Source organism: Arvicola amphibius, chromosome 5, assembly GCF_903992535.2.
Source record: "Arvicola amphibius chromosome 5, mArvAmp1.2, whole genome shotgun sequence".
Classification (NCBI taxonomy): domain Eukaryota; kingdom Metazoa; phylum Chordata; class Mammalia; order Rodentia; family Cricetidae; genus Arvicola; species Arvicola amphibius.
The window spans coordinates 102,185,475-102,197,947 of NC_052051.1; the positions used below are offsets into that span (position 1 = coordinate 102,185,475).

A 12,473-nucleotide genomic window follows, 5' to 3' on the forward strand; every position below is an offset into this window, starting at 1 on the left:
TTTACTTACTGCAAGGGCTCTTACCCACTGAGCTATTTCCCCAGCCCCTGCTTAAATATTTGAGATAAGAATTTGGCGCTCAGTCATCTGCAACTTAACAAATGACGTAGTAATACTGATGGTCCTACAAGTCTGGACTACTGACCAAGTAGAGACCCCTTTTGTAGTTTCTGCTGCACTGACACTTCCAGGACTTTGCCAACTCCCTCCCTTTAGCCCCATGCCTTTCTGTCCTTTATGCAATCAACTGGATTCACCAATAAAAAGAAAAGAAAAAGAAATCACACGCACAAAAACTCTTCAAAAAGAACATAAAACTTTATTAATATCTTATACTGTCATCAGATACAGCTAAAGGGTTTGTAAAAGACGGGGAGAATTCTCTTCCCATGTGCTCCTGTCACCTCAGACTGACTGTAGATGGCATCACAAGCTCTGTATAACCAAATCCATTAAGTGACACATGTTCCCTTTCTGTACAGGAGAGCCGAGTCCACACTGTTAGCAACTTTGTAGAGCACACCTGGGAAGCATGGCTCCTCTTTAGGAGTAACTCCTACCAGTTGGTAGAGTAGGGTTTTGTGTTACTTCACATCCTGTCCATCAGAGTGGGAATTCAGGAAGGCCTCCTGCCTCCCAGTCACTGTCCTTGTCCTCTCCAGACTTCTCAGACCAGTCCATGAACACACACTGACACTGCTCACACGACAGTGACAGCGGACCAACCACATTCTTTGAACTCTGAAAATCATGATGGCTGGATCATCCTAGCTTTTGTTGATTCTAAGGGATTTCTTAAAGAGAAGCCCTGATTCAGAATGCTGTGGAGCGCTGTCACACACCTTCAGGGGTGGCTTTCCTCAGGGAAGGCTGGCGCAGAGCACAGCTCCTTTCCAGGCTCCCAGCTCCCCCTGTGGTTCTTTTACTTACTGTAGTGTTGCAGGAGCAGAGAGGCACCAGGAATCTGTTCAAACTGCCACTGCAGACAGCTCTCTGCACTGTTTGTGGAGAAAAGAGGAGGGTGTCCATTCACAGCACAGGGCCTTGCTGCAAATGTGACTCACTTTGCCCTGAGGGCCAGGCCAGGTTGCTCTCACACCTCAGATGCATGGTAGAGAAAATGTGCATGATTTAGAGTTCGGTATTTTATACCCTCACCTAAACCTGTTTGTCTGTCTGTCTTCCTTCCTTCCTTTTTCTTTTAAGGCAGGGTCTCACCATGAAACTAATGGCATGAATCTCACTACATAGAACTCTGTAGAACAAACAGGCTGGCCTTAAACTCACAGAGATCCTACTTCTACCTCGCAAGTACTCAGATTAAAGGCGTGCACCACCACACCCAGCTTAGACTATCTCCTAAGGCTTACCTGTTAACTACTATTAAGGCTGGAAAACTTCTAGAACATACTGTACAGTTTGTGTCCAGTTAGTGAGCTAACTAACAACTGTGGTTTGTGGGATTCAGGTTTTAAGTACTAGCATTTATCACAGATCTCATCAAGCTCTTTAAAAAAATAATACATTTTATCATAAATATTTAGATCAGATACTGGCATCAAAAGAGTATCTAAGTCTGTCTTCATGGTGAAAATATTTCAGCAAACTTCTAAAAGATTTTGTATCTTCCCAAGAGTACACCGTTTATAAATTAGTTTTAAATGGAAAAAAGTATCTACTTTAGATGGATAAATCACCATGTCAGCAAATCATAAATAAGTTCAAGATACTGAAAATAAGTTAACACACAAAACTTCTGCTTCCAAAAACATCAACAACAAAAACTAACTTACTTGGCATACTTTCAAAACAGGCATAGCCAGGGTGTGAAATGTGCATCTGTCCACCCTCCTTTGCTGAATCTTTTCTTCCATCCCTACACCTAGGGAAAAGATAGCAGCACTGGCAGACACCCTGCTGTCAGGGAAGAGGCTGGCTGCCACACACAAACCCCTTCCTGTGACAGACAAATGCTGCTCAGGATGTGCCATGAGCCACTCAGCCACAGTACAGGTTAAGTACATCTGTGGTCAGGTGAATCTGCTCCCAGCTGAGCTTCAGTGGTGTGCACAGGGAACCTGCTATAGCTTCTATAAGGAAATGTGTCCTAACTTCCAAAAGCTGTCTAAAGCACTGGAAGCTAGGACATGCAGGGGATGGATGATGCTATACACAGAGCTGTCTGGAGAGAGGTCAAGATTGTTAAAAGCAATGTTTCCCAACCTGCTGACTATTGAAGATAAATTACCTGTCATCCTTCACATGTAATTCATTTCAACTATAGTCTCTTAATACTGAGAAAGAAACAATGAAGCCATTCAGAGTAGCAAGATATAATTGGCCCCTTGAAACTTAAAAGGTGGTCTATTAACTAACTAGTTTGACTCTGATTACAACGAGAAATGCAAAGCAATGAAAGAGAAAAATAGTCCCCTGTCATTATCAAATACAAACCTGCAGGTTCACAATGTAACTTAAAAGAAAGCTGGAGAGCATGCACCTGCTCTAACACACCAGGACAGAGTAAAGGTACATTTGCTTTATATGTACATCTGTAAACATACAAGTATAAAATTCACCAGATCTACCCTGTAGTAGCATTGCTTAATTCCCAAATATATAGTTATTCAAAAACTTTAAGGAAATAAAATGTTTCAGGCTGCTTAACTGAGTATTATGGATACTGAGTTCTTGAGTTACTTAAGCTAAGTGCTATTTTACATTATACGGACGAGGGAATAAGCATGTCACTTTCTGACGTTTCCTTTACTCCCCACGGCTGGTGTTTTGTTAAAGGGACCAATGACACATGATGACTGACCTGACAGAAGCAGTCAGCTGTACTCTTGGTAGGATGTCAAAACTTACATGGTCCTCAAAGCACTGAATGCACTTAGCTCTACAGTGTAATCAAGGGAGTCTACTGAGCAGGCCTTTATCCTGGGCTGGCCTTCGGGTGGAGCTGCTGCAGCACTCTGGAAAACGCTCCACAGGCTGTAATCTGACCCTCCATGGGACACCCATGCCTAGGGTTAAGTTACTGACCTCTAGGAAATAAAAAATTCAAAGGCATGAGGACACAGAGAAGCAATATTTGGGTGGTAAGAAGGGTAAAGGTGAGGTTGAAACATTTAGTCTCTTCTATAATCAAGTCCTAACAATACCATACTACAGTCTCACATCAGCTCTTGATCAGTTCTTCTCTTAGGAATTAGATAGTGTACAGTGATTAGATACTGAAAAAAAATAAAGAAAAACAATTGAAAATACATGAAGAAACAGAAACATGGAATTTCTCACAAGGCCTCAAAAACATCAAAAAACAAAACTTACAAAAAGATCTTTTGAAAATAAGCACTATTTTAGGCTCATTAATACACAGAAATCACTTGGTTTTAACTAAGTCATGTTAACTCACTAATAAAAGAGTAAACAAACCAACATTTAAACCATTTTATAATTCCTTGTCATTTCTTGTACCATTCTCTGAAAACGTACAAAAATAACTCTGCAGGACTATTCACCTAACCTGTCTCCACGTCTGGCAAAGTCCTGGCCTTGGAAGAGACTGGCCATCAATCTTCACTGTAGATGTCCCCAGCAAAGGGCAGGTGCACATGACTGCCAGTGACATTGGGCAATCGAGATAAGTCTGGCAGGCTCTGGATCCGGGCTCTGAGTTCTTTGCGAACCAGGGAAACTCTGGCTAACTTGCGCTTATATTCCTGCAACGACAAACCACTCTTGTTAGCTTTCATGATGAAAAAGCAATCTAGTGTTCTACTGATCTCTGCAGAGAGTGTATTATTCAGTTAATGCCAAATAAAAGAACATTCCCCTGTGAGTTTTAGTCAAAAATGCTACAGAGGCAATAAAGGGGCTGAATAAAAGTGTATTAAATCCATGCATGAAAATAACATAATGAAGCAACACTACTTTGTATCAAAATATTATGTTTCCTTAAATTGAAACTTCAAATTCTTTTCTGTGACTGCTGGCAATAAACTATTGCAGCATTATCAGTAAACTGGGACTTTGTCTCCAATACAAAGCAGCTCCTTCATAATACATTATAGTTCTGTTGGTGATGGTAGACTTGAGATGGCTCCATGTAACCACAGCTGACCATGGTCCAGTGTGTAGCCGAGGATGGCCCGTGTCTGAGCCTGCTGTCTCCACCTCCTGAGTGCTGGCTCATTCAGGTTATGTGCTGCTGGAGAAGAACTCAGGCTCTGTGTACACTAGGCAAGCACTCTACCAATGGAGCTACAATCCCAGCCCCAGCGTCTTTTCTAATATCTCCATTTATTACTGTTTTAAAATTAAGGTTATGACTACATCCCCACTGTTACTAATAAGTGATACATTATTATACACTCTGAGATTCTGATAGCCGCACTTGAATGCAACTTGAAGTAATGGTATACATTTTCTTCTATGTATTTTAAAACATTTAACTTCAAATGGGTTATACAGCTCACAAAACTGGGCACCAAAAAACAGGTTTAAAAAGGCTGGCAACCAGTACCCCAAGGAATGAGAGACTAGAGGTCAATCAAGATCATCTGGTTTAGCAGAAGAGATCACTGTCTGTGACAGGTATGAAGGTTTGACATCCTCAGTTAAGTTCCCCAGGACAGCATGTGAAAATGCACACATTCTTTTAGCCAACAGAGGCCTACAGTGGGAACAATACAGTAAGCATTCAGAACCCCTCTTCAGTGTATCTCTGCTGGCTGCACACCTCATTCTCCTTGGGATTTCTAAGAACCCACCTGACTTGTAAAAGAAAGCTATTGGCCCCACTACACACCAGTATCTCAGAATATCTGAAAAGGGGTCTAGATCATATGAATTTTGTAAAAAGCCTCCCAAATGATGCTAGCAGCCAAAATTGTGAGCCATTTGCCTACATTTTTGATGCCTAAAATATTATCAACCAGGGAGCAGTCTTGGTACTTCTAAGTCTTCTCTGTAGAAGTAGAATTACTTGGCAGGGCAGTGGTTTGTCAGATTACTATAACCCACAGCACTTAGGAAATGGGGTGGGAGGGTGTCTAAGAGAACTAGGCACATTAGCTGCAAAGCACCAGATAGCCACGAACATCAGAGGTAACAACACCCTTGCCTTTACAACCAATTATGATGGCAAGCTGCACAGCTAACTCTTTACTTGCCAAGGACAGTCTTAGAATACCAAAGGTGCATATGACCATGGCAGCTGAGTGGTATACACAAAACATTTAGAAGCAGGGAAATAGATTTCTAACTATATACTTCTAAACATCAATTTTGGAGAGTTAACGGGCGTACCTCAGTGGTAGAGTGCTTGCCTAGCATGCAAAGCCCTTGGTTCACTCATCAGTAACAGGTAAAACATTGTATTTGAAAGAGGAAAAGGCACAATGAACTACCAGAACACTTGCTGTTTCTGAGATAATTTCACTGTGTAGCCTAAGTTCCAACCCCCAGAGTGACCTTAACCAAAGAAAAATGACTTGAATCCCTTTCTCTACAAATTCTACTCTTTTCCATCTTATCTTATTTTACTGACTGGATAGGGTTTTTTTTTAAGATTTATTTATTAAGTATACAGTGGTCTGCTTGCATGTATGCCTGCAGGCCATAAGAGGGTACCAGATCTCATTTCAGGTGGCTGTGAACCACCATGTGGTTGCTGGGAATTGAACTCAGGACCTTTGGAAGAGCAGGCAGTGCTCTTAACCACCGAGCCATCTCTCCAGCCCTGGATAGCTGGTTTTAAATATTGAAGTACACTCAGGTATAGTGGAATCTTTAGTCCCTGCACCCAGGAAGGGGCAGCAGGTGACCTCTGTGAATTCAAGACCAACCTAATGTACACAGTGAGTTCTAGGCCAGCCAGAGTGACAAAGAACACAGTCCCAAATAAATAAATAAAAATTTAAAAGTGTAACACCTAACACTAGACTAGCGCATATGCTTCAAATAGGATGTGTGTGTGAAAACAAAGGTAAGAACTAAACATGGACAGTAATGCTGACATTTTTGTATTTGACATTCTGGGGGTTTTGTAACCCTGTATATTTAAATCTTTAATCAAAACTGAAAATAATCCTCCACCTACTAGTATAACCCGTTCTTTTTCATGTACCATTAAATTATTCTACAACTTTAGTCCCACACTGTTCTCTGACCTCCATGCATGCAACATGGCACACACACAAATATGTGTACACACAGAAGATATTTAGTTTTGAAAAGATATGGGCTTTCTCAGAAACCTTCCTCATAATATTTTTTCCTAATTTTAAATCACTATCTGTCAAACTTTGGCTGTATCATCCTTTATATCTTCATCAAAACAGCATATACCACTATTTACTTCATATATCTAAGCTAACTCACTAAAAAATCTCCACTAGAGAAAACCTAAGCAATCGTGTACTGATCTGAGTTTCACCCCCCCACAGTAAGACGAACAGAACTGACTCCTCAGGCAGCCTATACTCCTAAGCTTGGTCTCCGATGTCCCGCCCGTCTGCTCACTCACAAAAGCCCACATCTCTGGCCAGTCTCATCCCCACAACCCTTAAGCTTGCAGTCTTTTCAGTTCCAGCTTCGTACAAAGCTCACCACCACTGGTTCAACCCATGTCCTCCATCCTTAAAAATTGTACCCATAAGCCAGGTGTGGTACATACCTTTAATCTCAGCAAAGAGGCGGAGGCAGCAGGACCTCTGAGTTTGAGGCCAGCCTGGTCTATGCACAGTTCCAGAATTGGCACAGCTACAGAGATCCCATCTCAAACAAACAACGGTTAAGGCCGGAAGATAGCTCTGTTCCCCACAAGGTGGGGAAACTAACTCAATGTTATAGAGCTATTTCAGTGTCTGACCATCCTTCCACCTACACACTAAGGTAAGTAAGCCTGTCATCTTTGACAGCAGGAGCCTTCATCTTGCCATGCTTTACCATTAAAGTTCAGATTTACAAAATCCTATTATGCTGAAGGCCTGGGCTCAAACCTGTCCCTTAGATGATGTGATCAGCCTTAACTAGATCTCTGCAGTCAATGCCTACTATATACTGAATATCCCAGACGACCTCATAAACTCTATCTTGACCAAATACAGCCACCAACAATGCCTACTCCAGCCTCAGCGGATTTCCTATGTGCTCACCTTTCAAAGCTCTCATTTGTTCTAACTCTAAATAGTCTGGATTGTTTCCAAGCTCCACATCTGTACTGGAGAGGACAGTTTTCCCAAGTCAACTTTTCTTATGGTAACAAGCAGAGCAATGAGTCATGAAGCCAGGAGACTTGAGATAGACCATTGCCACCCTAATCTTCTACCTGACCATCCAAGTCCCCATGTTCTCTTTAGAAAATAAGGGCATCTGTTTTACAGATCCAGGATGCTTAAAGAACCTTGAACTTTCAAATCATAAAGCGCTATGTGATTAACATTCTCCAGTAGCATCTGAATTAGCTCAAAACAAGCAGCTAGATTTGCAGTAGTTCTCAGTCTCCCTAACGCTGGACACTTTAATATAGTTCCTCTTGCTATGGTGACTTCCAACCATAAAATTATTTTCATTGCTACCTCATTACTATACTTTTGCTATTGTTATAAATTTTAATGTAAATATGCTTTCCAATGGTCTTAGGTGACCCCCAGGCTGAGAAGCACTGAGCTAGAAGAATAAACTTCCCAGGCTGGGTGTGGTCACACACACTATAATCCCAGCACTTAGATGGCACAGGCAAAGCAGCCTAAAATTCAAAACTAGCCTGATCTATACAGTGAGTACCAAGCCAGCCTGAGCTACAGAGTTCTGGAGACCCTATCTTTAAGGGGGGGGGGGGGGGAATGTTATTTTAGGTCTCATACAGCTGTTCTAAAACTCTTACTGATTTAAAGTGTTTCTTGTTCTTGTTTTCCCAGACAGGGTTTCTCTGTGTAGCCTTGGCTGTCCTGAGACTTACTCCATAGACCACGCTGGCCTCAAACTCTGCCTGCCTCTGACTCCTGAGTACTGGATTAAAGGCATGCATCAACACTGCCTGGCTGGCTTAAATGTTCTCGACTTGTACATGTAATCACCTTTTCTGAAAGGTGCTCCTACTCCTGCCCTCCCTCTTCATACACAATTGTGACAAGAATAAACAAACAAAAACCCACAAAAGAACTGGATGTGGTAGCACATGTGTGTGCTTTCAGGACCTGGGAGGAGTAAGGCAGGACTGAGGCTGGCCTGAACTAGTGATATCTGGTCTTGAGATGTAACTAAATAAAATACATTTTTCTTAGAAAACAAATGAAAAAAACCCTAAAAACAAAAAGTGGAGAATTTCCACTGAATCTCCCAGATGCCAAGAAGGATCAGCAGTGGGAAGGACCTGCCTATTAAAACCCCACCCACTTCTTGGGACAGTTCTGCTGTGTTATAAAGAGTACTACACCAAACCAGGAACCCCAAAGCTTGATTCCCGTGAGCTGGTTTTGTGACCTGTTGGAAGCAACTTAAGCAGATTTTAGAACGCTATGAAAACAGGCTTACACACGTCCGTTCCTCCCTTTGCAACTGCTATCTCCACTGTTATTTAAGAATAACATGATGAGATTGGCAATAACCAACATAAGCATCTCTACTCTTTCAGAACAGTAACATCCTAGCACAATCGTCAAAGACTTTCTCCACAAAATTTCTTAAAGATGGAGAAAATGGAATATTATTTCCGTAGAATTTCAGAAGGGTCAGATACATAAATATCCAGGCAGTTCATCTCTGTAGTTTTCTGTGCATGTATCATTAAGCTGATATCTGATCACTTAAATTCTGTTATGGACTCAACATGTTTCATTGAGCACACTCTAGCCCAACCCAAAACCGCCAGTCATTCTATACACTCCATTTAACCTCTAAGGTGGAGACTACATGTTACAGATGATGAAACTAAGTCACAACCAGTAAGGTCTTCACTCAAGACCGACAGCTGGTAGTTTGGGGACTGACGAGTGTTTAGTATGGCTGTCTTGCCCGACTCTGACTGAGTAAAGTTTCCCCCAAGTACCCACGTTAAAGTAGAAAATGAGGAAAGCTAAGAAGAGAAGAGAAAAGTAGAGGAGGGGAGAGGAGGGGAGAGGAGAAGAGGGGAGGGGAGGGGAAGGGAAAGTTGAAAGAGAACTATGATGGGAGAGAAAAAAGGAAGAAACAAAACTACAATGGAGATTAATTATATCTGGGCTAGACAAACTCACACCATGATAATGTAACCTTATTTATACCTACCCATTTTCAGAAATTAAAACTGGGATTGAAAATAAAATTTCCCTTAGAAGATTCATCCAAAAAAATGGATAAAAATGGATTGCTTATTTTGAAAAAAACCTGACAACTGAAGAAAAGGAAACACAAATCTATACAGACTGGTTCAGTCCTTATGCTTGCCCACTATGACAATCTGTTTCTTGAGACCTGGAATTAATTTTATGGATATTCTGAATATTTTCCAAGCAAAAGTCCTAAATCACCTACAGGACTGCCCACTGAAAAGGGTTAGCAGTACTGACTTCCAACTCAAGAGCCAAGGAGACAACTATGACTTGGACCAATAGGCCTGTCATTAAACACCTGTGACTTTTTTCTTTTCAGCAGCACAGAGTCACACCACTGTCTCCTACACAGACATTAAGAATAGCCGGGCGGTGGTGGCGCACGCCTTTAATCCCAGCACTCGGGAGGCAGAGGCAGGCGGATCCCTGTGAGTTCGAGACCAGCCTGGTCTACAAGAGCTAGTTCCAGGACAGGCTCTAAAGCTGCAGAGAAACCCTGTCTCGAAAAACCAAAAAAAAAAAAAAAAAAAAAAAAGTTTTACAGAAGAAAATAAAAAGGGTGGCCAGGGGTTGAAAGGCAGTGTATAACACTGACGACTTCTTCAGTAACCAGACAATTTCAAAAGCAAGATGCAACTTACAGATGACCTGCTTTTACACATAGTGATGACTAAACTAAGTTGACATCATTTGTTAGGTTGAAATATGCTTGTGTCTCTTTTAGTCTCTCCCTTAGTTCATTTTCTATAACATATACTATATTGTTGCTACTATAACATATTACCTTGGAATTTTCAAATGTCCTACAATATGACATCTAAACAGGATGCCCCACAGAATCTTATTTCACAGCTTTTAACAATGATGCCAGAAAGATGTTTGGAATAAAAACTTTGTATAATGATCTATACTACATTTCTGTTGTATCCCCCACATGCTGATACCACAAGCTAAGCACTAAGAGGGAATTTCTGCATAAAGCTGCCCTCGGAGTCAGTCATACAGATCTCACTCACGCCAACACTGGATCCAATTTTCCCATGTCCTTGTTACTTCATCACCTCTAACAGCAAACTCACTACTTTCTTTGCTCAAATATCTTTTGACAGAAAACCCGAGGCCAGTGGGTATTTCAACATTTTTTTTTTTTACCATAGCTTTCCTGAATACTAGGCATCATTATTGGATCCCCTTCACACCTTGCCTGAACAACTCTGCAAAGTCTACTGCCTTTCTTTGTTGCATGTATTTCCTCCTCTGGTTTCTTTCCAGGTTTTCTTGCTAGTGCTGCAATATAAACAGGATCTGTCTAGGTTTAAACTGCATTTTGTTCTCTTAAGCTTGCCGGACATTCTAGTTTCCCTAGATTAGGGGTCAGGTTTCTACCACTCATTCTGGAAATTGTTAAGTCACGGTGGCTTCATATTTCTTCTACTTTTCTCTTCTGGTATTCCAGGCAAGAAACAAGACTGTTTCCATTCTTGGATGTATTATTTATGGGTTTCATTTTGTGTCTTCCCATTTATTTTCTACTCCACATTTGTTTAAGAAATTCTCATTGGCCTCTCACAAGCTCACCAATTACCCATGGCTGTCGTCTACTGAGTTAGTCATCTGTCGATAAAAACTGGTGTACTTTTCTTTTATCTGCTCAATTTGGCATGGTGTCTGCTTTACCCATTAGAACCCTAAGCATATTAATCATTTGTTAAACTCCTGGCCCAGTTATTTTTAAAAGTCCCAGGTTAAGTCTGGTTCTGATATTTGCTTTGTCTCTCTTGGCTGCCTTTTAGTGATCAGTGTGTTTTGTTTTGTTTTTAACTGACGTTGAAACAATGTACCAGGCAATACTGAAGCAAACACTTTTGGGTGTAAAGCACTATGTCAATCTCATGGGAATTAGACTATTTAAGGTTGAATTAGATGTTAGACCAAAGACCCAAAACTAACAGTACTGCTCCTGGTTCTGCCCATGGAAGTAAACCAAACTTTTTTTTTCATAGCCTCTAAGCACCTAAAGACACAACATGCCTTCAGTCCCCAGCTCTCTCTCCTAGTGCTCTACTCTAAGGCACTGCCTACACTTCCTCTAATGCCCTGGCCAGGGCTCCAGGCTCTAGTTATACTGTGGACAGTTCATTCACATTGCTTATGCAGTATCCCATATTTACTAGTTCAGCTCAATACCATCCTAGCTACATCACCTGGCTAACAGCTACATTTAACCAGTGCTTTTCCCTAATTGACATTACCTAGTAAATAGCAAATCTTAACCATGGGTCAAGTTAATCTTGGGTGAGTTTTCCAAAGTAGCTCTAAGCAACTTAACTGTGAGAGTAAATGTGCATGCACATACATGTATTTCTCAAAACAATTGGCAACAAAAAACTACCTATCTCCTCTTCTTAATTACTTGATAATATGCTTCTGATGTTGCTTAGGTACATATTTTTAATCCAAAAAAACTAAACACACTTGTTATTTTCTCAACAGTACACTAACTAAAATAGTCTTTGGAATTAAAACACTGTGGCTTATGAACACTGAATTCCTATCACAACCAGTTTCTTAATTCTGCATTGTGACATGGAAATTCTGATTATTCCTATAAACTCCCAAGCATATTACCTTATGTTGGAACAAGACTCACAGAAGCGTCATGAATGGAACAGACTTTGACCCACAGCAGTTAGGGGTTCCTCATCATGACCTAAAACATGAGGTTTGGGGACTGTTCTACAAAGACTGACTATAGGCCAGTAAGCCTGACCAAATTCTACCTATGAAATCACATTACTCTCAACATCATTAGGCTCGTCTTAAATGTCTAATCATTAAGAGGGTCACGATTTATCTCAGCCAGTCCTGGAATATCCCCCCATGAGTTACTGGTCAGAGAAATCCTTCAAACACAAGCTATTGTCATCAGTCTTGAATGCCTAATAGAACCAAGTTGTAAAACCCTATTACTGAAGACACAGCACACTTTGCAGGTCAGAAGATAACTGCACTGTCTATTAATTGCTGTCGTTATTGTTTTGTTCCCTTGCTTCACCCTAGTTCTACTACTGAACTTCAAAATTACCTCCCCATGCCCAACTTCCACACAAAACCCACTTTACGATAGTAAACCAAACAGCTTATCGTTCCTGA

At 41.0% G+C, this 12,473-nt stretch overlaps 1 protein-coding gene across 2 annotated transcripts in view; it reads right to left on the reverse strand.

Moving 5' to 3' along the window:
- Positions 1-299: 299 nt before the first annotated feature.
- The window catches only part of Rprd1a (regulation of nuclear pre-mRNA domain containing 1A), a 50,294-nt gene continuing 38,120 nt past the window's right edge, over positions 300-12,473 (reverse strand). The window contains exons 7-8 of one of the 2 annotated variants that reach the window (XR_005285376.1): positions 1,794-3,725; positions 300-998 (exon numbers count right to left, since the gene is read on the reverse strand). Coding sequence is in view for 1 of the 2 variants with exons in the window: in XM_038329716.1 (XP_038185644.1) it covers positions 3,576-3,725 (150 nt within the window). In the remaining variant the exon portion in view is untranslated. Of the gene's footprint in view, positions 3,726-12,473 lie in introns of both variants that reach the window. The other variant, XM_038329716.1, reaches the window with a different exon arrangement.